At 50.6% G+C, this 25,981-nt stretch overlaps 1 protein-coding gene across 1 annotated transcript in view; it reads right to left on the bottom strand.

Moving 5' to 3' along the window:
* Col13a1 (collagen type XIII alpha 1 chain) overlaps positions 1-25,981 on the bottom strand; it is a 139,975-nt gene that overhangs the window by 58,426 nt on the left and 55,568 nt on the right. The window contains exons 3-8 of the mRNA XM_029542607.1: positions 23,676-23,683; positions 15,183-15,209; positions 12,249-12,284; positions 8,742-8,768; positions 7,261-7,311; positions 613-648 (exon numbers count right to left, since the gene is read on the bottom strand). Of these exons, the coding sequence (XP_029398467.1) occupies positions 613-648; positions 7,261-7,311; positions 8,742-8,768; positions 12,249-12,284; positions 15,183-15,209; positions 23,676-23,683 (185 nt within the window). The remainder of the gene's footprint in view (positions 1-612; positions 649-7,260; positions 7,312-8,741; positions 8,769-12,248; positions 12,285-15,182; positions 15,210-23,675; positions 23,684-25,981) is intronic.

Consider the following 25,981-nt stretch of genomic DNA (forward strand, 5'->3'; position numbering starts at 1 on the left):
TTCGAGACAGGGTTTCTCTGTGTAGTCCTGGCTGTCCTGGAACTCACTTTGTAGACCAGGCTGGCCTCGAACTCAGAAATCCTCCTGCCTCTGCCTCCCGAGTGCTGGGATTAAAGGCGTGCGCCACCCACCGTGTTTCTTGAAAGCTAATGTTGGTCAGCACTGAAGCAGCTGCTTCCCCGGTCCCACTGCTAACAGTCTAGGCTCCATTGCCAAGGGTTAAAGGACACTCTAGTGGCCACTATACTACTGCTTCCATGACAGGCCTCTCTTCAGAGCCTGACCAGAGGTCAATCAGCTCACTTTCTAGAACCACCTTATGTTCGCATCCCGGTATCAAAAGGGATGTATCAGCTGTAAGCTCACTCACTCCTGCCTGGCCATCACTATCTATCTATAGAGATGTCTCTGTCCTTTCTTGTAGCAGGAGCCCAGCCCTGAGCTACGGCCCATGAGAGGTTATAGAGTGAGCGGGTCCCTAGAGGCTAGGGACCAGGAGGGAAAATGTGATCGAGATTTTGATGGAGATCAGAGATCGTCCTGGTGATACGCTTTAACCCAACCAGGCTCAGGACCTACCTATCTCTGCTAACCCGAACCCTCTGCACTTACCGGGAATCCAGGGAAGCCTCGGGTACCAGGCTGGCCCTGAAAAGAACAGAGCATTGAGGATGAGGGAGGAGGGGTGGAGCCAAGCCATCCCTGACTCTATGTTATCACCTATGAGCTGGCTAGGATGGAGAGGACAGAAAGGGAGCATGTAGCAGAGCTTCTGCAGGGACCAGGCTGGAGGGAGGGATGGAAACAGCCTGCATCCTTTGAGCCTACTTCTAGAAGTGGCCTGGGATGCTCTTCAGTGCTTGGGCATGCTGAGCCTTGGTGACATGTAAATAGACACCAGACCAGTGGGACAGCCAGGGCAGTGAACGGCTTATGCTGAACTACACAGAAGTCGATCCATTTCTCTATTTACAGGAGTTTCTCATGGCCACTAATCTAAGGATGGCTTCAAAGTCTGAAGACCTCGACCTGCAACACGTATGTTTTCACGCTAGCATGGGTCAGACTGCCCCTGCTCCTCAGGCTTCTCCCAGCAGCTGAGCATTCTCTGGATCCTATGTCTCTTGGGGAGGAGAGACATCCAGGTTCATTTCCTGAGACTGCAGACTGGAGACAGTGGGAGACTAGATGTATGTTTCCTGGTCACAGCTAATGATTAGGTTCCCAAGCCACACTAAACCATGGCCGCAGGTCTTCGAGGCTAACCCAAAGGTCAAGGGTAACAGAGAAGAGAAGCCTAAAGCCTGATCACCCACCTCTTCTCAGGCTCCAGCAAGAGTTCCCTGACACTCCCTCCATCCAAGGCTCCAGCAAGATGGTTCAGCAGGTAAAAACACTTGCCCCCAAGCTTGATGACTTCAGTTTGATCCCTGGTGCCCCACACTCTGGGAGGAGAAAACTAACCCCTGCAAATTGTCATCTGACTTGCGCACACTCATGTGCACGCACGCACGCACACACACACACACACACACACACACACACACACACACACCATGTAATAAAAATTTGGGTTTTTTTTGGCTTTTTTTTTTTCCAAACTCTGTAACTCTGTCCTTGAACTCACTATGTAGACCAGGCTAGCCCCAGACTCACAGAAATTTACCTGCCTCAGCCTCCTAGGTGCTGAAATTAAAGGAGTGCACAACTACACCTTCATAACTTTTTTTTGTTTTTAAAGAGGAAGCCATCCTCTCCTGCATCACTGTACCGACCTGGTTACCTCCCTTCCTGTCCCCTCTACGCCTCTGCTGTCTGCCCGGGGATAGTGGTTCACCCGCTTCTCCTGAAGGACATACCAGCTCTCACCTTGGGATACCCTCAGTTTACATGGCAGAGTCTCTTTGCAAGTATGGGCTGTTGAGTCTGGCAGGCTAAATTCTAATCCTGCCTCCAACAACAACGGTGTGACACTAAGCCATTATCCAAACTCCCCACCCCTCAGCTTCCCCATCCCTAGAATGGGAATAGCTATGTAATCTCACCAGGTCACGGAACTACCATCAATTACGCGTATAATGCCTTTGGAAATAGGAGCTCCACCATTGGGTGTGTGTTGAATTAAGATGACCAGAGGGGGTACCAGACGCCAGGCAGATTGCTTGCATTTACTATATGCATGAGCATACATGTTCATGTGTGTGTGCCCATGTATATGTAGGTATGGGCGTAGAGGCCAGAGTCCAATGCCTAGTGCTTATTCTACTGTTCTCCTTGTAAGTTTTTAAGGACAGAGTGTCTGTCTCTTTCCTGAACCCAGAGCTCATGATTTGGCTGGGCTAGCCAGTGAGTTCTGGGGATCTTCCTGTCTCTATCTCCGGTGCTGTGGTCACAGACACGTGCCACAGGGCCTGACCTGACATGTGCGTCCTGGAGACCTGAACTCAGACATTCACTGTTAGCTTTTACTCACTGAGCCATTTCCCCAGGGTGTCTTGGGAATCCATGGGTGTCTTAAGGTCCAGAACAAGGTCCCTTTCAGGGGACAGTTTCTCTTGACTCACATACTGTGACCCTGAAACATTTCCAGGCTCCCTGGATCCTTTCTGGATCTGTGGATGGAAGTATCCAGAGGCTTCTGTACAGAATCCATGTTACCCTTCTGGCCAGGTGGCGTAGGACCTTTTGCCATGTCAGGGTAGGGTGCCGGTCCACAGGGAAACTAGCTAAAGTCAGCTGCAGGCTCAGGATGGACCTGTGGCAAGTGTCCAAAGGCAAGAGAATGGAGACACCACTCATATGTCAGAGGGCTCTGGCCTCTCTCCTCTCAAGGATAAGTGGTGCTAAGAATAGGCCTAAGGAGAAACCCGGAAACCATTGCAATGTCATCTCTGAAACCTCCTAACGCCAACGCTCTGTCACTGCTCTGGACACGGAGAGGCCCGAGGAAGAGGTCAGGAGAGAAGGGTTCCAAGAAGCGTCTTTGTAGTGATCTCGGCTGATATTTACGTGGCTAAGATAATCACATGGTCCACTAATTACAGTGCCTGCTCCGGTAAGCAGGGTGCATCCTTCCAAGCCAGGGCCAAGTCCGGGACTAACCGGGGCTTTTTCAAGGCTGGGAGTTGGGGGCCGGGATGCTGTCATCGACCACAGGGACATGGGATTCTGCTTCCTGGAGAGGCTGGGGAGAAGGCAGTTGGGGAGTCTTGTATCGGGACTGTAATTTACATCTCAATTTATGCTGATCTTATAGCCTCTTCCTGTGCTCACTGGTCAAGCCGATTCCAGGCTGGGGAGCTGGCTGTTTTGAGGCAACCTACTATTATGGTGTATATTTAATATGCTATACTAGTATTATGTATTATTTATATAACAGTGCACAAACAGGCAAAATATATTTGAGACAGGATCTATGTTGTTCAGGCTGGCCCTGAGCTCCTGAGCTTAAGTGATCCTCCTGCCGCAGCCTCCTGAGTAGCTGGCATGGTAGGCAATGTCTGGCTTTTCCTATTGTCCTCTGTTAGGTTTTTCTTTCCTGAACCAGTTTGATTACTGCGGTCTGCTAAGAACAGCTCCTTGCAGAGGCAAGCCAACTATCTAAGGCTAGCTCACCACTTGTCTTTGAAGGGTGCATAGCGTATTTTCACTCATCTAGGATGATCATGTTTATACAGACAAATTTTCCCTGTGGCTTTTGGGCTTTCTGCCATGTTCAAAGGGGACCTTCTCTCTGGGAGTTACAAAACAGATGCTCATATTATGCCCCTACTGTTTATGGCTTCGTGTTTGACATCTTAGTCTTACGTTGCTATTTTTTCCTTTTGTTTTGGTTTGGTTTTCGGAAACGGTCTCACGTAGCTCAAGTTGCCTGGAACCAACTATATAGCTGGGGCTGGCCTTGAACTCCCGACCCTCCTGCCACCATCTCCCAAGCACTGACATTATAGGTACACACCACCACTTCCAGCTTGTACCTGAGTATCTTATTCATTGACAACCTGTCTTGATAGAATGGGTGGATAGATTCATGATCCGGAAAGAATGGAGGGCTGGGGAGGTGGCTCATCAGGTAAAGCCCTTGCTGCAAGCAATGGATGGCTTGACCTTGATCCCTGGAACCCGTGTAAAGGTAGAAGGGGAGAGGGAACTCCATGACGTTATCCTCTGACCTCCATATGCATGCATCATAGCAGGTATGCTATGTACACACGCATGTACGCATGTGCTATACATAGAATCAAACCTTCCATTTGCCATTTTCTCCCAGGCCATGTTCCATTCTAGAACAATCCACCTTTCTCTTTCTACTACTTTCTCTTTGTTTGGTTTTGTCTTTCTTCGTGTAGCCCTGGCTGTCCTGAATCTGGCTCTGTAGACCAGGCTGGCCTCGAACTCAGAGATCCCCCTGCCTCTGCCTCTTGAGTGCTGGGATTGAAGGCATGCGTCATCACCGCCTGGTTTTCTTTGGGCAGGGCACCACCATACACTGTGTGACTCAGAAGTGTGGGGTGTCCAAGGTGACTTCTCTTTTCTAAAATTCATTTTTTTTTTCCGAGACAGGGTTTCTCTGTGTAGCCCTGGCTGTCCTGGAGCTCACTCCGTAGACCAGGTTGGCCTCAAACTCAGAAATCTGCCTGCCTTTGCCTCCCAAGTACTGAGATTAAAGGTGTGTGCCACCAATGCCTGGCTCTAAAATTCATTTTTATGGTCACCAAAACTCACCTCCAAATGGTATGCATGCACTTGAACACACACACACACACACACACACACACATGCACACATGCATACTTGTGCACACACACAAACGTGTGCATACAAGGCACACTTGCATACTTGCCCACTTGCCCACATGCACACGCACACACAAACACAAGAACACAATAAATGTACATCTCTTGGACCTGGGCATATAAACAGCACTCACCAGCCCCTTCCATTCACCGTGCTCCTCCATTCACCGTGCTCCTCCATTCACTGTGCTCCTCCATTCACCGTGCTCCTGCCAAGCACAGGCGGCAGCCTCTCTCTAAGCTGCATACTGATGTCACTCATGGACCCAACCTAACCCAAGGGCCTGTACGCCTAGGGATACAATTCTGAATAGCTTGCGGAGTCTGTCACACAAAGCCCTCGCTGGCCTTTCCAGCTTCACCCCTGCTTTCTGGTCTAGACCTTTCCAGGTGCTTCTCCCTTTAAGGAGCTTGGCACCCCTCCTGACCCTCCTTTCTTGGGTGGACTCTGACCTTGAAAGCAGGCCAGTTATCCCTTCCTCCTGCAGCTTCTCCATCCAGACATGGTATGCGCCCAGTGCTTCCCTCCCCCCCTCCATGTCCCCACTACTCCTTGTCGCCACACCCATTATCTGTACTTTCACAGCCAATGAGATTGTCATGGGCCTAGAGGGCAAACAGTCAGGCTTCTATCATCTCCCTTGTGCCTAGAAGCCTCTAGGTTCCTGACACACTCAGGTGTATCTACCTGTTGTGGGTAAGGGTCAGATCCCTCCTATTGGTCTCTGAAAAGCAGCTGTGTGGGGAGCCCCTTGACATGCAGATGTGACCTGCCTAGTGCCTAGTGCCCCTTGGGGTCCAGCATACCACTCTGTTCCATGGGGCTCCCCTGAGGACACCTAGACACTGGGTCCCAACCGCTTGTGCCACTGGAATGAGAGTCAACCTTGTCCAAGTACCTGGATGGCCCCTGTTGCTTAGACTATTGATCAGGCTCCAGGACAGTGGGCAGGTGGCCCTTAAGGATGACAAGGTTGGCTCTGGTGAGCAATCGTTAGTCTCAGCTACGGTGCACATTCCCATGTGTCCGGCTGCTACGGAGGGCTTGCCTACTTGACCTCAGCTCTTACTGTCAAGCAGACCTTTTGTCTGCCTACCTCCCATTCCCACCAGGCTGGGGCAGCAGGGACAACTGAGGGGTAGCTTGGTGTCACTCAGCTAGGGTGGCTTGACCATCCGGGTGATGTTCAGTTGCCAGTGTCAGAGGACTCTGGGCACGATCAGGACAACTAGTGTCATGAATCACTGTAGACATCAACTGGGGCTACTGGGACAAAATTGCACTTATCACTTAGGAGCCTGGTAATCAAAACGGGCATGAGATTCCCAGGCTCCTCCTGTGGTGTGCTGGGGAGTGGGGGTGGGGGGCACCCCCTGCCCTTGCTGGAGGCCTAGCTTGTAATTAGTGACCGTCATTGTGACTTCCTGCTCCTCTACTCCAATCATTCTTGGGTTTCAAACCCTTGGGGTCACATATAGGTATCTTGCACGTCATATATTTACATTATGATTCATAACAGTGGCAAAATTGCAGTTATGAAGTAGCATCAAAAAATAATTGTATGGTTGGGGGATAAGCACACCATGAGGAACTGGACTGAAGGGTCGCAGCATTCGGGAGGTTGAGAACCGCCGATATAGATGACACCTTACTACACTTCCCCAGCATCCCACTCTCTCACTGTGCCCCCTGTCCTCTCTCATCACGTGACAGGCTTCTCATAGTCCTCCTCGTCAGGGTAAGGGAGGTCCACGGCCACACAGGACCCTGTCCAAACCCCTTCTCTTCTGTGGAGAGAGGCCATGCTAGGTTATGCTGAATTCCAGCTCCCTCGTTGACACAGGTTGCATTGATGGTGTGTGAGCAGGTACCTTGGTACCCCACCCATCCTCCTTTGTACAGCTGTGCTATCTTGCTGGATCCATCCCCCACATCCCAGGCAGTCCCTAAGGAAGCATGCCAGAGGGAAGTCAGGAGACTCTAGTTAACTTAAAGGACCTGGTACTGACAGTAAGGATGGGGTTTGGGGGGGCTTGGAGGGCGGGTTGGGGCTTCGCGAGAACCAGGAGTGGGTGCTGGGGTCAGTGAACCTGAACTTTGTTAACTGCTCCTGGTTGTGGGAGGCCAAGACTAGTTCCAAAGAAAGCTGGGGTGCTTACTCAAGGCAGGAGGCCCTTTTCCCTCATGTAAACAACAGCAACCACCTTCCTACCTCCCAGTGGCTGGAGCTTTGCAGCTAAAGGCTAGGATCTGACCGCCAGGGAGGCGGTCATTTAGGTCTATTTAGTCAACCCACTTTCTCTAACATCAACAGCAATGCTGAGAACCAACAGGAATGACCACAGGACATGGGATGGCCACATCCAGAGGCCCCTGCTGAGGCTCACCCTCATGCCTCCAAAGCTCTTTTCATTAACTCTCCCAACCTCTATACCCCACTCCCCCACAACATCAGCAACTTACAGGGGGGCCTCGAGGCCCGATGATGGACATCCCCGCATCTCCAGGGGCACCCTGTGGGGAGACAGGGGGTGTCTAGAAGGGTAGACAGGAGAGGGAGGAGGGGGGAGGGGAGATTGGTGGGGAAAGGATGTAAAAGGGGGTGGGAAGCTGGCAGCCAGGAAGGGGGATGCCAACCCCCATAGACCAAAGGGAGGCCAGAGATCAGAGCACAAAGACAATCTTGGAACATCACAGGGGAGCAGAGAAGAGTAGGGGGTGGGTGGCAAAGGACAGTGGGCTTTGGAAGTGCAAGAGAGCAGCATCCATGACATTGAAGGGCAGGAGGGAAGTGCAAGGAAAGGCAGGGCTCAGCAGTGACATTCCACCGGGTTCACCTGAGAGCTCCCCTTACAAATGAATGGTCAGGACACACAACAATATCCTGGCTATGTGGGCCCAGCAGCCTTGAGGCCAGAGACTGACACCCTAGGATGCTCCAAAAGGATGAAGGCTGAGCCCATGCTGAGCCATGTAGCATGTCCTGGAGCTAGTTGGCTGGAAGCCCTGGGGGCTATGTATGACAGGTGGCTGAGCCAGCTGGATAAATGAAGGGTGTGGATGTATAGGGATCTGTAGCAGAGGTAGGCAGGAAGGGAATGAGAAAGCTCAGGGTTCTGATTTAAAGTCATGGCAGCTTTCTGAGCTCACACAACCTGCCTGGTAGCTGGAGCTCGGAACGTCCCCCAGTCCTTGTGGACAAGGAATAGCAATGTCATTTGCAAAATGTCCTACCTCATATACAGGTAGCAGTGATCTGGAACAGTAACTGGAGCACTGTGTGAAGCGGACTTGGCTTAAGGCAAAATGGATTACTTTGAAGGGAAACCCTGCTCCTTAGCAGCTGCCTGAGTTGGGACAAGCTTACGAATTTCTCTGTTCACTTCCTGAACTATGGCAGAGAAAACATTCCTATCACATGGAAATTCCGTGGGCTAAGACTAGAAGGTGCTTAAAATCACCACGTGGTCTGGGAAGGTGATGTGTCTCACCCTATAGATTGGGACCAATATCTACTTGGAAGACCACCCTGTCATATGATCAGTAGCTTCAGCTTCGGAGACACAGCACATAAGGGTCCTCTCCAGCTGTGCCACCTTCTATCTGGGGGACCATGAGCATGTGACTTTCCTTCTCTGGGCCTAACTGCACAGAGGAATACCCCAGTGATGCAACTCTGGGGTCCCCTGAGTAGTCCCAGCTACATAGCAGTGATAAGACAGTCTTTTTTTTTCCCCCATGGGAGTGGGTGACAGCCCCTAGGAATCAGAGGGATGGGGCCCTTTGCATGTGGTTAAGGTAAGGCAGGACAGGCTTATTGAGCTGCGACAGCTGGGGCCTTGCCTAGGAATCCCAGGGCTTCATACCAGGGCTCAGAGAATGTTAGCTTAAAAGCCTCCCAGTGAGAGAGAAGGCTGGGTTAAAGGGGGCAGCGGAAGACTCACCTTCTCGCCTGGTTGACCTTTGATACCCTGGGCAGGCAGCCCCACGAAACACAGGACACAGGGAAAAGAGTGACAGGGAGAGAAAAAAAAGAGGATGAGAGACAGACACGGGCAACAGGAATCCATGCTAATGGCACAGCAACTGAACAAAAGAAATCACTGTGAAATAAGAAACACAGCACAAGACACAGATGCAGACACGCGACAGCCATCTCAGCCAGCAAGCACAGCCAGCTGTTCTACATCACTAGGAGAGAAACAAGGGACCCTGTCCAAGTGGTGCGTGTGGGAAGTGGGGGGTGGGGGGGGAAGAAGAGGGGAAGAAGAAAGGGAGGGGAAGGGGGGGAGAGATATCCCTAACCCAGTCAGAAAATCTTCCTGAGTAGCCAAACCCAAAGGGGCTGGGAAGAAGTTCCCAAGGTCTGTGATCACGAACCCCAGGAGTTCTGAAGGTCCCTCTGAGTCCCAAGTACAGAACCTTGTGAAATTAGGTTAGACTGGAACCATTAGGAGTACCCATTCCTGAAATAGAGAAAGCTTGAGGTATGCAAAGGAGGGGGCAGACAAGGGAGGGGACACAGGGTGACACAGGACAACCAGAAGGGGGTTACTGGCCTTGGGTGGCTCAGGCATGTAATTGCAGCTGCTTGGGAGACGGAAGCAGGAAGAATACAAGTTCAAGGCCCGTCTGAGCTAGAGGCTGAGTTCAAGACCAGCTAGGGACAACTCAGTGAGATTCTGTCTCAAAGAGGGCTGAGGATGGGACTCAGAGGTAAGGTGCGTGCCTCATATGTTCAAACTCTTACATCACCAGTCACCAGTACTACAAAAAAAGAGGCAGAAGTGGTAGGAGGTGGGAGACGGCAAGGATGCTGGACGAGTCAGTATAAAGAAAGCAGGATGCCCAGCCAGGGGTTCCCTTATCCAGTGGCCAGTGGTGGGCAGCCTCCCTCTATGCAGCTTCCAACAGGCCAGTGGCGCCACCTCTGGTGACATATGGGAATGACCCAGGAATTTCACACCTGGTCATTGGACACTACAGTCCTTATCAAGTGGCTAATGCCAGGCCCCCTAGTGAGCAGCCAAATGGGCCATCCATATTTAAAATAGCACCAGCAGGGAGAAGTTCCAAAGTGGCTGGAAAGGAGCTCTGCACAGGAGGTGGGAGGCTTCCTGTGGCCCCCCTACCTCTCCCCATTGCCACCACACAGGAAGCTCTGATGAGGGAGGGCAGGAAGGAGGAGCCGGAAGTACATTTTGCACTGGGCAGAACTTCCTGCAGGCCAGCTGCTGCACCCAGCAGGGGGTGTGCTGGGGGAGGGGAAGCTCCCAACACTTACCTAACCGGAGCAAGGTCGGTAGGCCAGATGGCTTGGGTACAAAATCAACTCCACCCCCTTCCGGGGTTGCTTTTGCCCATTAAACGGGATCATTAAGGCTATAGTGAGACTTAGGTGCACCCAATACGATCGCTTCAGGAAGGATGGCAGGGTAATGTTGCAATATCTGGGTGGGACCCAGTGACAGCATTGACAGACCCAGTATCTAATGGCTGATGGAACAGATGGGGGGAGAGGGGAGGGGCAAGTACCCTGTGTCCTCTATGGAATCAGTGTGAAGACTCTGTGGAGGGGATCGGGACTCCCACACGCTGTCAGGTCTTACAATGTTGAAGACCGGCATACTGCTGGCTGTACGCACTGACTGGTTTCCCATTCTCCCTGGGTACCAAGCCTTGCTGAGTGTGTGTATGGAGGGGCAGGTGAGGGTGCAGTGGACAAGAGCTTTGAGGTTGCTGAGGTCCCTGTGAGATACCACTTAGAGAAAGTTTATGCTAAGAATCTGGTAAATGTTGGGCGAAATGATATCAACTAATGTGAAGACACCTCACCGCACCCCACCGCACCCCCTGCTCCAGCACCACAGAGGTGGCCTCAGAACTCACAGGTTGTATGGAGCTCTTGGACCAAGCTCTAGAATGTTCTAGGCCTCTGAGGCATCCGTTTAAAGTCAGCTCCTCCTTTCAGCTCTGATGCTAGGGGTAGACTACCACTGGGGGTCAAGGATACAAGTTTGCAGCGTGGTTGCCTGTGCTCAAGTGTCTACTCCCTCCCAGTGTGTAACCTTGAGAAAGACAGTTAGTTACCTTCAGAACCTGGGCTTCCTCACCCGGAGTGCTGGGAGTGGGGTGGGGGTGGGGTGGAGATTGTACCTCTGCTCAGGCTGAATGAGCTGGTGTGTGAAGGCCCTTTGATTCTCAGCCCAGCAGCGTGTGGGTACTAGCAAAGCTCTGGGTACCCCCAACTCCATGCTTGCTCCAGCCATGCAAATCCATACACAGATGTCACAGTCATGCTTAAGAAGACCGATGCCAGCACAGAGGCGAGGGTCACAGCCAAAGCCAGCAGAGATATGGAATCATGCTGGAGGTGGGATGTTAGCGGTAAGAAGAGGGCAGCCCTGTGTCCATGTCCATCCTAATTCAAGATGCTCTTTATTACCTCAGGATTCTGTCTAGACCAGTGGTCCTCAACCTTCCTAATGCTTTGAACTTTTAATACCTTTCACGTGGTGGTCATCCCAAACAAGTAATTACTTTCATTGCGACTTAACTATAATTTTGCTACTTTTATGAATTGTGTTGTAAAACATCTGATATGCAGGGTCTTAGGTGATCCCCTGTGAAAGGCTCCTTCAACCCTCTAGAGGGGTCGTGACCCACGGGTTGAGAACCACTGATCCAGACCCTGGCGCCCTTTAACCTGAGGCTGCCAGGACAGCCCAGGTGCCAGGGACTCAGTGCCTGGGGCTAGCCTTCTCATATCTTCTGACCAAGGGCCCTCATCTCTCTTCACAAAAGCAAACATGAACTGCATTCACCCTTAGGAGGACCTGGAGGAACTGCCTGGAACCAAGCCTTGCCTTCCCTGTCTCTGAGTGAAGTGTCCCTCCATAGAGGAGAGCCACAGGAGATAGTGGCTGTTTTGGGAATGGTTGCAGGGGCATTGGATGCCTTGGGATACTCAGGCCTCACTCTATCCTCCGGCACACCCAATGACTTTCTACAGAGTACTTCCTTAGTCCCTGAGTCTCCCAGGAGAACACATTCCGAGCCCCCCAGTGGGTGCCAGAAACAATGTTGTGTATGGGATCCTATGTGTGCTACATCTTTCCTATATCTGTGTACCCTATGACAAACACTAATTTTATAAATTAAGCCTAGCAAGAACATTTAAAAAGGATACCTTGTAATAAAACAGAACAAGTTTAACAGTGTTTCCTAAGATATAGTTGAAATATCTGACCACAGTAACTGAAACTGTGTGTGCAGATGAAACTGCAAGATGCTATTCTGTTCAGTCTGGAGACTGGAATAAAATGTCTTCCCGTCCCTTTCCTAGTCTCTCCTGATACAGCTCTGCGTAGCACTTCACCATGCACGGAGGAAAAGCCAGCTTGGAGAAGCAAGTGATGGCGCCCCAAGCAGGGACACATGAGCCAACTCACCACGCGTCCAGGCATCCCGATGGCACCCTTGTCCCCCTGATGAAGGAGGTGAAAACAGTCAGTGTGGGCTGCCACTTGCCAGAGTGTTCCATGAGCTTGTGCACGCCTAACCTGAGGACATGGCTAGCCAGCTTTGTTGGAGCAGCTAGGACAACATTTAGAGTGGCACCAAGTGTCATGTGGATGTTACTGATAGACCTGCCAGGAGACATCAGTAACTAGGCCAGGACCTCAATGCCTGGATGGAGTCAGACTTTCATCTCTCGCCTATGGTTTTCTGCACTCAAGCATGGTGCTGCGGAATATGGGTTGCAGTAGGTGGAGGTTGCCATTCTGGACCTCAATCCCCTAAATTGTCTCTGAGGCCCTTTCTCCCTCAGGCTTGTGTTGTTGCAGCCCGTCAGTGACAGCCATGAGTTTAGGAGTCATTATCCTTGCTTTAAGGCACAGAGCAAGACAGAAGGACCAATGACAGCCCTAGGTCTGTCTGCCAGAGCCAGGTAAGCAATGTCTATTCTCCCCGGCTCCTCCCTCTCCTGCTCTGATGTCCCATCCTGCCCCCTCTCCTCCCAGGCTGCTCCAGCTTGTGGATTTCGATACTTTGTTTTGTAGCCAGGGTTACATCCTCTAGCTCTGGAAATCTGCTTATACAAAGTTTCACTCGTTCCCCCATTCAGTAGAAAATATTTTTTTGTAATCATAGACATGCAGACATCATAAAAATCTGGGGTGGAGCCTCAAAGGATGGGGAGCAACAGGGTGTAGAAGGTAAGATGATGCCTGGCCTGCCAGGCAGAAGGCTGCACCGAAATCCCCCTGGGATGTGTATGGGGGTGGGAGGAGTCCTGAGGGTGACTCTGAATCTGCTGATCTCAAAGAGGGAAAAAGCCTCGAGGATCAAGCGGCATCCCAGGACATATATGTGATGCACACGAAATGCTGTCAGTTCCTGTTAGACTTACATCGTCAAGATCCAGGGTATCTTTGCCTTTGCTAAGAATGGCACAGTGCTGGCTGTAAGCACTGACAGTTTCCCTGTCCTCCCTGAGCACCAGCCTATTGAACGGAAGATGCGGAATAAGAACTTTGCGGTCGCCAGGTTCCCCATGGGATGCTACTGTCTCATGCCAAGAACTTGGCATTTGGTAAAAAGCAAACTGGCATTGACTAGAGCTGGAACCCACAACAACTTGGTTCTATCCACATATTTATACTTCTTGTGCTTTATATCCTAACAAAGGGCCAACACTTGTGCACCTGCTGGGTGGGTCACCCCCACAACCCTTCACATGGAAGCCCAGACCCTCAGCCAGTGGATCTGCCCCTCCCATCAAGGGTGTGCTGGGCCCATGCCTGACATCAGTTCTGGCTCCAGCAACCTCACTGTCCACCCATCCACTCACTCCCCAGCTTCTGAATGATATTCCAGGGTGTGTGTGTGTGTGTGTGTGTGTGTGTGTGTGTGTGTGTGTGATTATTTTTCCTTTCATTTGGAAAGTAATGTTCTTTGCAGCCCTGGCCATAAAATGCTCAGGTTGGGGACATGCATGCAAAGGCCAGCAGCTGGAAACTCGGCAGCATCCCCCACTCTGTGAACTGCCCCCTAAATGCCTTTTAAAGGTGGATGCTATAAGAAAAAAAGCCAAAAACCTGCCCACATTCTTCTCCGTCATCTGACTACCCCCCTGCTTGGGTTTCATGGACCGAGTCACCATCCTCTTGAGCTTCAGCACTGGGAATTTCTCTGCTTTTGGGCCTGAGCCTTCTTCCTTGTGTATTTTACTAAAGAAAGTCGCTGGTCATTGATTCTAGAAGCTATTGGATTGGCCTAAAGGTTATAGTATAATTCACACCCAGAAGGTTCTAGAATCCAGTGGAAAGTGACCTTCAGGTATCAACAGGTGTCCCCTGAAAGCCTCCCCAACCCCTGCATCCATTCCATCCCTACTTAGATGTCTCCTCTGTGCCCTACCTCAAACCCCCATCTGTGACCTTCCTTAACCCCCTGGTTGGCTACAGCATCTTGCCTGAGCCATGCCCTGATCCAAAGAATAATGTCTTATTAGACTTTGAAGATGGCATTCAAATGAATGCCAGGCAAGAGCCACAAGAAACTCCTGTACTCAGGGGTGCACAATAAGCCTCGAAGGATCCACTGCTAACCTCGGAAAGGTTGGATGATGCATTGTATCCTTCTGAGGCTGAGCCCTTTTTTCCCCCATCACTAAAATGAAGCTGGGAATACCCTCTTTTCTGAGTGACACTAGTCTTCTCTGAGTTACCCAGCAATCAAGGCTGGGGATGCCCGGAATGCCTGGTACCTATAAAAGCTTCAGGTGGCTAGTCATCAGTTGACGAGATGGCTAGTCACATGACTTCCACCCACTTTTGTCCAAAGTCCCTATGGTTACTCAGCACTGCCTTCTTATGGTAACTGGAGAAAAACAAAGGTTTTTGAGTCCACCATTCCCTAGAGGGCACAGAAAGACTAGAACAGTGGTTTGAATGTCATTCATCTGCCTTGAAGAAGGTTGGGAATGACCCAAGGACTGGCCCAGTTGCTCCGGTCCCCCATTACAGAACTATCTATCTGGACAATAGCTTCAATGTTGGGAGGGTCTGCTGCTAGGTCTGCGTGCACAATACCCCAACAGAGAAGCCAAAAGCTATAGCCACAGACCCCAGATACTCTCCAGTGTTCCACCATGGAACGGTGGGCGTGGTTTCACCCTCAATGACGGATTAGAGACTCTGGAGGAAGGTGATGCTCAGAGAATTGTGAGAACTGGCCACCCAACCTAGGCAGTCAACGGACTGAGAAAGTAGATAGTGGGACTGGGGTGTGGTCATCCAGAGAGCACTTGAAATGCCCACGGATCCTGGGCTCAGCACCCACTGAAAGGGAGGCAGAGAGAGAAGAAATGAGTTACTTACTGGGAGTCCGGGTCTTCCAGTGGGACCCTGAAAGACAGAGTCGGAGAATGAAGTTAAACCCAGGCCAGAATTATAAATAGTTTAATGGGGTAACATTCCCCTATTAGCTGTGACCTTAGGGAAGTCCCCTGCACTGTAGGAGTTTGTCATTTTAATAACTAGACAGGGATGGGGGCTTCCTTTCAGTCAGCCATCCATCCGTAAAACCAGGGAAGCAGGACCTCCTATATGCCAGGCCCAGGAATAGGAACAGGAGACAGAAAGATGATATGTCCCTTCCCATGACTCAAGGGTCACTAGGGCTTGGGCTCTCATTAGCTCGGCTGGCTCCCTCCCTCACCCCACTCCATCTCTGAGCCCTTCAGTTGCTGAGCCTACTGGACCTGACTGGGAAAGGACATGGATGAGAGACAGCCAGACCCCATGTTTCCTATTCCATTACATAAGAGAAGCCAAGGGCAGGGTAGAGCCTGCCATCGGCCATGATGCCCCTGGTGCACTGACCCCATCTGTAACTGCTGGCATGGGAGAAGAGAAGGGGAAAGCCTACGGACGATTATAAGGGAGACAGTGGGATTTGTTTTGGTGCATGAGAATGCATAGTAAGGTCACCCAGTCCGTGATGGGTCAGCCCTGGGGCTGGGGGCTGTTTTGCTTTCCCGCTTCCTAGAAGCTAACAGACAAAAGTCTCCGAGAGCACAAGCTAGGCATGCGTCAGGCTGGAGTCATCCTGGCACTTGGGAGGCTGAGCCACGAGGACAATGAAATCTAGGCTAGCGTGGGCTACAGAGTAAGACTTTCTTGAAATCAGTAAATGCATAAATAAATAGAAATTACCTAATGGCTATTCTTTCAATTATGTTTTCCATCGTAGCAATACATCCTGGAAATCCCTTAGAGAACCTGCAAAATCCTGAGAGAGTGGTATCTTTCTAGAGCTGGACCCTGACCTCAGATGGGTCTGACCCACGAGGGACGCTGTGCTTCTACACTGACAGCTTCCAAGAGGGGAGAGACTTCTGGGATACTCTTAGGAGTCCAGCCTGCATGGATCAGTAGGCTAATACTGTGAAAATGGCCATATGACTAAAAGTAACTTATAGATTTAATACAACCCCTATCAGAATACCAATACAGTACAGACGTTGAAAAAACCACCTACTTCGTACAGAAACATGTGTGTGTGTGTGTGTGTGTGTGTGTGTATGTAAGCATGCATGTGAGTGCATACACATACACACATACACACACACCACCACCACTACCAAAAACCCAGGATAGCTAAAACAACCCCCTCACATATACACACACACCACCACCACCACCAACAACAACAATAACAACAACAAAACCCAGGATGGCTAAAACAATTCCGAATGATAAAAGAACTGTTGGAGGTATCACCATTCCAGATTTCAGGCTACATTACAGAGCTATAGGCATAAAACCAGCATGACACTGGCATAACAACATGTTGACAATGGAATTGAGTTGATCAATGGAATTGAACTGAATATCCAGACACAGTTTCATATAACCACAGACACCTGACTTTTTCACTAAAAAAACTCAAAAATACACATTGAAGAAGATGGTATCCTCAACAAATGGTGCTGGGGAAACTGGGTGTGTGCATGTAGAAGAATGCAAATAGATCCACACCTATCACCCTGCACAATACTCAGCTCCAAACGCACCTAGGACCGTGACACATGACCAGACATCCAGAGTCTGATAGAAGAGTAAGACCAACAGCTAATGGATAGGATCTTATAAGCCTGAAAATTTTTTATATGGCAAAGGACACTGACATTTGAGCAAAGCGGCAGCCTAGAGTAGGGAAAAGGCCTTTACCAACTGTACATCTGAGAGAGGGCTAGTATCTAAAATATATAAAGAACTAAAACCAAACAAACCAAACAGCCCAAACACCAGGAAACCCAATTTAAAAAGCGACCTCAAAGCAGGAGACACAGGTGTCTGAGAAACGCACCCTTATTCATCATGTAAATGCAAATTAAAATTACTTTGAGATTTCATCTTATCCCAGTTAAAATGGCCAAGATCAATAAAACAAATGACAGCCCATGCTGGGGAGGATGTGGGGTTAAGGGAACATTCACCCATTGTGGGTAGGAGTACAGACTTGTACAGTCACTATGGAAATCAATGTGGCAGTTCCTGGGGAATATGGGAATGGATCTACTCTAAGATCCAGCTAGCCCATTCTTGGGCATCAACCCAAAGGGCTTTACATCCTACTCCAGAGACGCTTGCTCATCCAGGTTCACTGTTGTTCTGTTTGTCATAGCCAGAGATTGGAAACAGCCTAGATGTTCATCAACTAATGAATGGATAATGAAACTAGAGTGTATTCACCCCCCCCCCAATGGTATATTTCCACAGTGGACTGTTGCTCAGCTGTTAAGAAAAATAAAATCATCAAATCCACAGGTAAATGAGCGAGGTATCCCAAAACCCCAACAACAAATATGTTTTCTCTTATATGTGAATGTTAGCTTTTCTGTGTTCAATATGTATGTTTTAATCTGAATAGCCACAGAGGTTAGGTACCTTGTAAGGAACCAGTGGAGGAAAGGATTTCTCAAGAGAGGGGAAATAGAATATAGTGTCATGGCGGGGTGGGGGTCAGGGGAAGGGGAAACTGGAACAGGAGGATTAAATAGGAAGGGGAATGGGAGGATACTAAAGGCCACCTGAAAAACCATATGGAAGCCTGCTACAGTATGATAGGTTATTTCTCTGCAATGAAATGAGCCAATTCAAAGCAGATTAGATTTTATTGGGAAGTTGTTCTCCTGCGAGTTCACTAGTCCCAAGGATTGAGGCTGGGGAGTCACCTTGGGGAAAGAGGGGAGGGAGAAGGAGAGAAAGAGAGAAAGGTGCTGGAGGGGGGAAAGAAGAGGAGGAAGAGGAAGAAGAGGAAGAGGAGGATAAAAAGAAGAAGAAAAAGAAAGGGAGAGAGAGAGAGACCAAAATGTCTGGATTCTATAGGGCGGAGCCTCTGTGTGAAGGGCAGCCCAGCCCCTGGGCTGGAAAGTTCAGGGTTGGGGACAGGGTATGCCAGGTAGGAACTGAGGGAAGCTGGGAGGACCTGGAAGCCAGGCCTGCTTTGATATGTAAAATATGCACCTAGGTCCCTTGTCCAGGGGTCAGAAACCAAACACAGTATGTAGAAGCTTCATAAAATATAAACATACAAGAAAGGAACATAATGGAGTCACCAAATGGAAGAGAATGCCTCCCTCCATGAGACATCTTATGCCACCGAATAAAGCCTCCAGTACCAGGAATAAGTTATCCATTACTGAGTTGCTGTCCAGAGGGGCCCATAGGAACATGCAAATATCTCAGGCTACTGCCAAGGCCATCTGTTGCTCTCTCCAACCTGAGCTGTTGCTGAAGACAACACTTACGTATACCACTGAAACCAGAGAAGTCAAGCTAGTCCCTAACTCGTGTTCACGGTACTGGGAGGCACTCTGCACATTACCAGAGGAGAAAGGTAAACATCAACCCAGCTATCAACCCTGACACCCACGACACCCTGCCCGCAAGATACACTTGAGCAACAGTGGCTTAAGTGCTATAGGAGTAACCAACCACTTTTTTTTTTTTTTTTTCTGATTTAAGGCCTACTCCAGGAGGTGGGACACCTGACACCACTCAGGTCACCCAGAACCTGAGAGGTCATGGGCCCAAGACAAACACCTACTACTATTATTCTGATAAAGGAATATAACAATAAAACAACATATGGCTATAGCCATAGGTCAGCTCAACCCCCGTCAGAGTGGCTGCTTCTTGCAGTAGTTGGTAACTAACACAGAGACCTCCAAGCGGACAATATGCATAGATCGAGAGACTCTGGAACATCCGTCAAACCCTCTCCTCAAGGCTTGGTAATCTATACCCAAGAGAAGCAGAAAGACTCTTAAAAGCCAGGGGTAATGGCTGACTCCAAGGAAATAATGTCTCTCCTAGACAAAACAGACCAATGTATATGAACTCACAGAGACTGTGACAACATTCACAAAAATCTGCGCAGACTCAAGCCAGATGAGATGGGGTCCCAGAACTGGGAGAGGAAGTAGACACATGGTCCCACCCCTAACCATGAAGCTGTCTGCAACTGACATCCAATTGTGGTGAGCTGGCTTAATGCTGCCTGCATTCTGACCTTAATTTGGATCCTCCAAAACTGTCTGCAGGAGAGTCCACACCCTGGTGAGACACTGAGGAACCCTCCTCCCCCAGCTAATTGTGATTGGTAGATAAAGATGCCGGCAGCCAATAGCTGGGCAGAAGAGACATAGGTAGAGCTTAGGTTTAGGCCTGGAGAGAGAGGAGGAGGAGGAGGAGGAGGAGGAAGAGGAGGAGGAGGAGTTGTTAGGAAGAGGAAGAATCCCCAGGAGGGAAGAGGAGAGCCACCCTGGGCTAAGGGCGGAGAGCCGGCCCTGAGGGCTGCCCGACTGGCGTTAAGAGCAGCCCAGGTGGGAACCCAGTAATGACTAAGTTCTCTTCACTTGGGATTGTCGATAGGAAATTAGATTCTAACAGCATGGAGGGCAGGCAGCTGCCCAGCTACTGTGCTGCACAAGGCAAATTAACTTATAAAGGCCTCGTGTGTCTTTCATCAGAGAACATGAATGGTCTAAGGCAGAGCTGAGAAGCCCTGCGCTGTGATTTTAAATACTATACCCAATGGCAAAGGGAAAGTCCGTTTTTCTCCAATGGAGCGTCATTGGCTGTATCAAGCGCTCTTCAGCACAGGCCTAGCCCCCAGGAGTAGTTAGTTAGCCCACACAAAATAAACTCAGTGGTGCTTTTTTTTTTTTTTTTTTTGGATCTTCTGTTTCGTTTGGCTTTTTTTTTTCTGGCATTTCTCTTTTGTCCTGTGGGTCTTCTGCTTGTTTGATTTTTCGTCTTTGTGGTTTTTGGTTTTTGTTTTGTTTTTGTATGTCTCGTTTGTTTTATTTTTGTTTGTTTTTGAAAGCAAGCGAGGGAGAGGAAAGAACCTAAGAGTTGGGTGGGTAGATGGTGGTGGGGGAGGATCTGGGAGGAATTAGGGGAAACATGATTAAGATACAGTATATGAAAACAATATTTTAAATGACAAGACAGAGAGCTGAGCCTGAGTTATGGCACATGGAGAGTTATTTCAGTAGCAGAGTTGGAATCTTCTGGATTAGGAGCAAGCACTGTGTAGCCAACCATCTGTGCACAGTCCTAGCTCTGTGCTTACTACGTGACCAGTGAGGGTGACCGGAAGAGGCTTGGTGCCCTTGTGCCTCTTCTGTATCCTCAGCTTGAAAATGGGAGAGCAGGGACCGGGTAACGCCCGTCTTTTACCATGAAATAAGCTAGTGTGTCACAAGCACCGAGCTCGGGGACCCGCATAGGGCAAGTGCTAAGCACACGCCATTATTAGAAGGGAACAGGTCGGGGAGGGGAACAGGACCGGGAAGAGCCATGCTTCACTGAGCGGCCAATGCTTGCCTACCCAACTGTAGACTGAGTTTTGCATTTTCCGATCCAGCCAACAGGGGGCGCGAGTCTGTTTTTCTACCTCTTCTGTTCCATTCCTCACTCCTATACCTAGCTTGCGCGACTTTGCTTTTCTGTTGCAGAAGTGAAAAACCATGACCAAGGGCCGAGGGATGACCAAGTGGCGAGGGTTTATTTGGCTTACACAGCAAGCTCTCAGTCCATCATGAAGTCAGGGCAGGAACTCAAGGCAGGAACGGAGGCAGAGGCCATAGGAGGGCACTGCTGGCTGACTGGCTTGCTTCCCACGGCCACCTGTCCACAGGTGGCCCACAGTGGGCTGGGTTCTCTCCCTCGCCAATCACTAACCAAGGCAATAACTTGCCTACAGGTCAAGCTGATGGAGTTTTTTGTTTTTTTTTTGTTTTTTGTTTTTCCCAACAGAGGAACCTCTTCCCAGACGACCCTAGCTTGTGTCAAATTGACAAAAACTTAACTAGGACATAGTTTTAAATCTCTTTCCCCCAAAAGGAGGTAGGATAGAAATAAATGAATAAATTAACAATGTGGATTATGGAGTTAAAAACAACCAGAGGGTACTGTGTGCTCCAGTAACTCAAATGATGGGGAAGGGTGGGGCAGGCTTCTGTCTTGGACACGAGGGTGGGGACAGTGGGAAAGGACATTTGCTCCTCTTTGCTAATTCCTGCTACCACATCAATGGATCACCCATGGTGAGTGCCAACCCTGTGTCCACAGGAACCTAGACATTCCCACTGGAGTAGAGTCAGCCCCTGAGAGACTGCCCACAGATGTAACAGATGGCCGTCCGTCCAGCCCTCACCTCTGGCCACCAACATCCTTACTTTGCAGAAAGCAAAGAGAACTGAGCTGAGGATGCGTCTAACCCTCTTCCTCCTTCTGCTCTTTAGGCTTTCATTAGTCAGAGCTGGAACAAGGCTCCCTGGGGTCTCTCATCTGCATCAGGATTGAGAGTTCAAGGAAGGGCACAGCTCAGGCAGGTAGAGAGTGTAAGCGGGGACTCGTACCCCACTTCTCTAGCCAGTCCCCAGAATCCAGGAGTCGTAGTACCCACTCTGGCTGGGAACAACCTGCCAGAAAAACTGGGGCAACTCTCAGGACGCTGCACTGGCTGGAGTCATCAGAGAGAAAGGAGCCTCAGTTGAGGAAATCCCTTCATGAGATCCAGCCGTAAGGCATCTTCTTAATTAGTGATCAATGGAGGGGGCCCAGTCCATTATGGGCAGTGCCATCCCTGGGCTGGTAGTCCTGGGTTCTCAGGCTGAGCAAACCATGAGGAGCAAGCCAGTAAGCAGTGTCCCTCCATGGCCTCTGCATCAGCTCCTGCCTGCAGCTTCCTGCCCTGTGTGAGTTCTTGTCCTGACTTCCTCCACTGAAGGACTATGGTCTGTAAAATGTAAAAAACCCTTTCCTCCCCAGCTTGCTTTTTGGTCATGGTGTTTTGTTGCAACAATAAAATCCTGACTAAGATAGATGCTAAAGTTCTGTCGAGGGACACAGGGTAAACGCCACCTCTGGAGTGTCCTCAGAACGGGGCAGGTATGGATTCTTGCCTTCAAAAAGGGGAGAGGACACATGACCCCATTCCAGCAGGCGGCCTGTCATAGTTCCTTAAACAAACGAACAAAGTCTTAGGTGCTCAGGCTGGCCTTGAACTCCCTGTGTTGCTGAGGGTGATCTTAAATTTTGGATCTTCCTGCCTCCACCTCCCAAGTGCTGGGATTTACTCGGAGACTGAACCCAGAGCTCCATGCACGCCAGGCAAGCATGCTACCAACTCAGCCACATCCCCAGGCAATGCTACATCTTTTGGAAGATGGGTGACAGAAACGGCCACTTGATGTCCCCAAACGAACCATGATAATGACTTCCCTCCCTGGCCGCTATGCCATCCAAGCCCTAGCAGACAAGGTGGTGGTGGGATTCTTGGAGGAGGGGGGGGGCAGGGGTTGGGACTTCAAGGTAACCACAGAGTATGAAGTAACTGTCTCTTTAAGAGTCAGGTGTGCTGCTTTCTCAAGTAGGGGACTCTCTTCCTTGGGCTTCCACTGGGTCCTCACAGCCCCAAAGCCACCTCCTAGCCACTCAGGAGGGTGGGTCAAAAGGGGCAGGTGGGGTAGATTTCAGTAACCTAGAGAAAGATCTGATGTGAAGGGGCTGGGCCCTTTCAGAGCCAGTCCCCAGGTCCCCCCAGTATCCTCGGGTCTTTTGTGGTACTATCAAATGTTGTCCCTCCAAGAGCATGTGACTCTGGGTTTGGGGTCCTTCACCTTAGGGAGGTGTCTCCTTGGGTTCTTCTCCAGGACTGGAAGAGTTCCAGCTCCCTGCTCACCCTGGGACATGTGGCCTCTAGTGCCATTGCCACCACCAGCCTCAGCTGCCCCCTCGGGGCCTGGCCAGAATGGAGCTGCCCACGCAGGGGTGTGGATGGCCCTGCTGAGTCGCCCCAGCTTGGAGCTGTGCCCTGACCTGCTTTCTGTATGGGACAAAGACACTGGGGGAGGAAGGTAAAATGTAGCAGGGTGATCTTTCCGTGGTGGTGGTGGTGGTGGTGGTGGTGGTGGTGGTGGTGAGGGTGGTGGTGGTGGTGGTGTTGGTGGTGGTGGTAGTTAGGAACCCTTGTTTATTTCTAAGAATCCCTGTGAAATATGATTTCTTTGGTAGTGGTGGTGGTGGTGGGGTGTGTGTGTGTGTGTGTGTGTGTGTGTGTATGTTTGGGGGTGGGGGAGAGAGACAAAATAGCCAAGCCAATAGAATGAATGATGGACAGACAGACAGACGGACAGACAGACATCCCTCAGAAAATCCTTGATTGTGTGCAGAAGTACCCTCCCGGAGAACAGCAGGGGACTGGCTGTCAGCGCTCCACCCAGGGCCCTGTTACCAGAGACGACACAGGCCTTTGAGGCGCACACACGGGGACCAGCTGCAGCCTGTACTTACAGGAGGTCCTGAAAGAGAGAGAAAAGGGGGGCTGGTCAGTATCCCTGCCGCCAGAGGGAGGGGGTGGGGAGGTCACCTTAGAAACAACATCCAAGAAGTTTTCTGGCAAAGAGGTTTCCATCTGGTCTTCAAAGTTTGTCTTTTCCTAGCTCACTCTTGCCAGTGTAATTCATTTCCTCTTTATTTTTCTCTCCATATTTTTATGATTGGATGAGAAATGCAAGGGTCTGGACCCCAGGCCCAGCCCTGAGAGGGGTCTACCGGTCGCCACCCCTTATCTTCCTGCCTGTCAAACTGCATTCTTGGGGACCTGCCAGCATTTCAGAGAGGCCAGAAGAGGTGCTGGAGAGATGGACGGACAGTGTTGCCTGCTTGCCACGCCTGCAGGCTTTCTCAGGACGTGCAATGGAAAACTGGCAAAAGGAGTGAGCTGGGGGTGGGGGTTGGGGGGTGTATGCTCTGGCCCTCCCCACTCAGCCTGATGTCTATCAGCCTGGCCTGGTTTCTGTTAGGCTTTGAGTCAGATGCCTTGCCCTCCTGGGTCTGCCGCCCACTGCTGCTTTCCTGATCCCCCCCACACACACACACACACACTTCTCGGTCTTGGGCCCAGCCCCTCTCTCTCCACGGGACTCCCCGCCCCACTCCTCCCACCCCGCCCCCGTCCACTTTCCCTCCTCCTGCACTGGACTTCAACAGCCCTGTCTCATTACTAACAAGCTCAAGCATTGTGAGGATGGGTGGGAGCCAAGAGGGCAGGAAAGGAAGGCAGCCTAAATGGCATCTCTGAAGACGGGAGCTATAGAACCCCCACAGCCCCTATGGGGTCCCAGCTGTGTGTTCCCTCGGCCCCTGCTAACCCAATGGTATCAACTTAGAAGCTACTCCTCTTGTCTTTCATGCCCTGCCAGCATGGCTGCCCGATGTTCCCCCCCCCCCCCGCCACCCCAGCTCCTCATGACCCCAAAGCCATGTTCTTTTCTCTTCTCTCCTCTGCCAGTATCCTTTTGTGTGTGTGTGTGTGTGTGTGTGTGTGTGTGTGTGTGTGTTCTGGTCCCCATCCAGGAAGAAACGGCCCCATCTCACGCTGGCCTCTGTCAAGTCATCATGTTCGGGTGGGGGTGGGGTAGCGGCTAGGAAGCCCTGTGCCAGATGGCAGGGTTCCAGAACAGGCTGGGGGCAGCGTGGGTCAGGGAGGGAGAACATCTGGGACCTATCAGGCTGAGGGACAGGAGAATGTCATCCAGAACCTACAACTGTCTCAGAAAAAGAAAAAAAAAAAAAGGCCGCCTGGGTAGTCTGCATCTCCTGGTTGGGGGACAAGTATTCAACAATGACAAAGTTGAGCTGGGGGGGGGTATTTTTGGATGGTTAGGCCATATGAAGGACAGCTATGCCGAGCCTATCAGGTCTGACAGGGCCCTGACTCCCAGTCATGATACACGAGGATGTTTTGGTTGTGGGACCTGCCGGGTACTGGTAACCCAGGAATACTTCTGACCCATCTCTACCAAGTACCCTTCACTCAGAATGAGCGTATCCTGCAGGGCCACCTGTGGCTCTCTGCAGGGCTTCTCTACAGCTTCCAGGGGACCCTGCTTTGCCAAGCTCTTACCACCCCCAACCTGTCACTCACAGGGACAGGAAGCCCCTACGGTGATGCTATGCTGTAAGATGGGGGCCGGGTGGGGGGAGGTTGGGGGAGTGTTCAGTACTAACAGAACCTAGGATCATGGAGAAGACCAACCTCTCCGAGTGTGCCCAGGAGGAAGTTTCAGGATTCATCCTCTGCTTTCAGTGTCCTGATCACAGGTACCTCGTTACCACTGACAGGAAACTCCTACTGCCATGCCTGCCCCAACCCCAACCCCCAGTAATAAATGATCACCCCAAACCGTGAGCCAAAAGCAAGTTTTCCTTCCTGAGGTTGCTAGCTCAGGGATCTCACCACAGCACCAAGGAAAGCAATTAGACTGCATGGGAGGGTGGTGGGGTGGCTCAGTGGGCATCTCTACAGGTGGCTCAATGGGTAAACCAATGTAGATAACCTGAGTTTGATCTTCAGGTCACATATGGTGGCCGGAGAGAGCTGGCATGGAATAGACTCAGAAAGTTGACAGATGAGGCTTTGTCCTATCAGTGGGGAAGACTGCCATCATTCTGATGGATCCTTCTGGAAGGTCAAGTGAGAATCCAACGGTTGCCCTCCTACCTCCTATCACTGCCCAGGCCTACAGTGGTAATGCCTGGATTTCAAGGAGAGCCCCTGTCTGGTGCTGTGTTCTGTGAACAGTGCATGGGCAGCT

This window comes from Mus pahari, chromosome 9 (genome assembly GCF_900095145.1).
Source record: "Mus pahari chromosome 9, PAHARI_EIJ_v1.1, whole genome shotgun sequence".
In the NCBI taxonomy this organism is placed as follows: domain Eukaryota; kingdom Metazoa; phylum Chordata; class Mammalia; order Rodentia; family Muridae; genus Mus; species Mus pahari.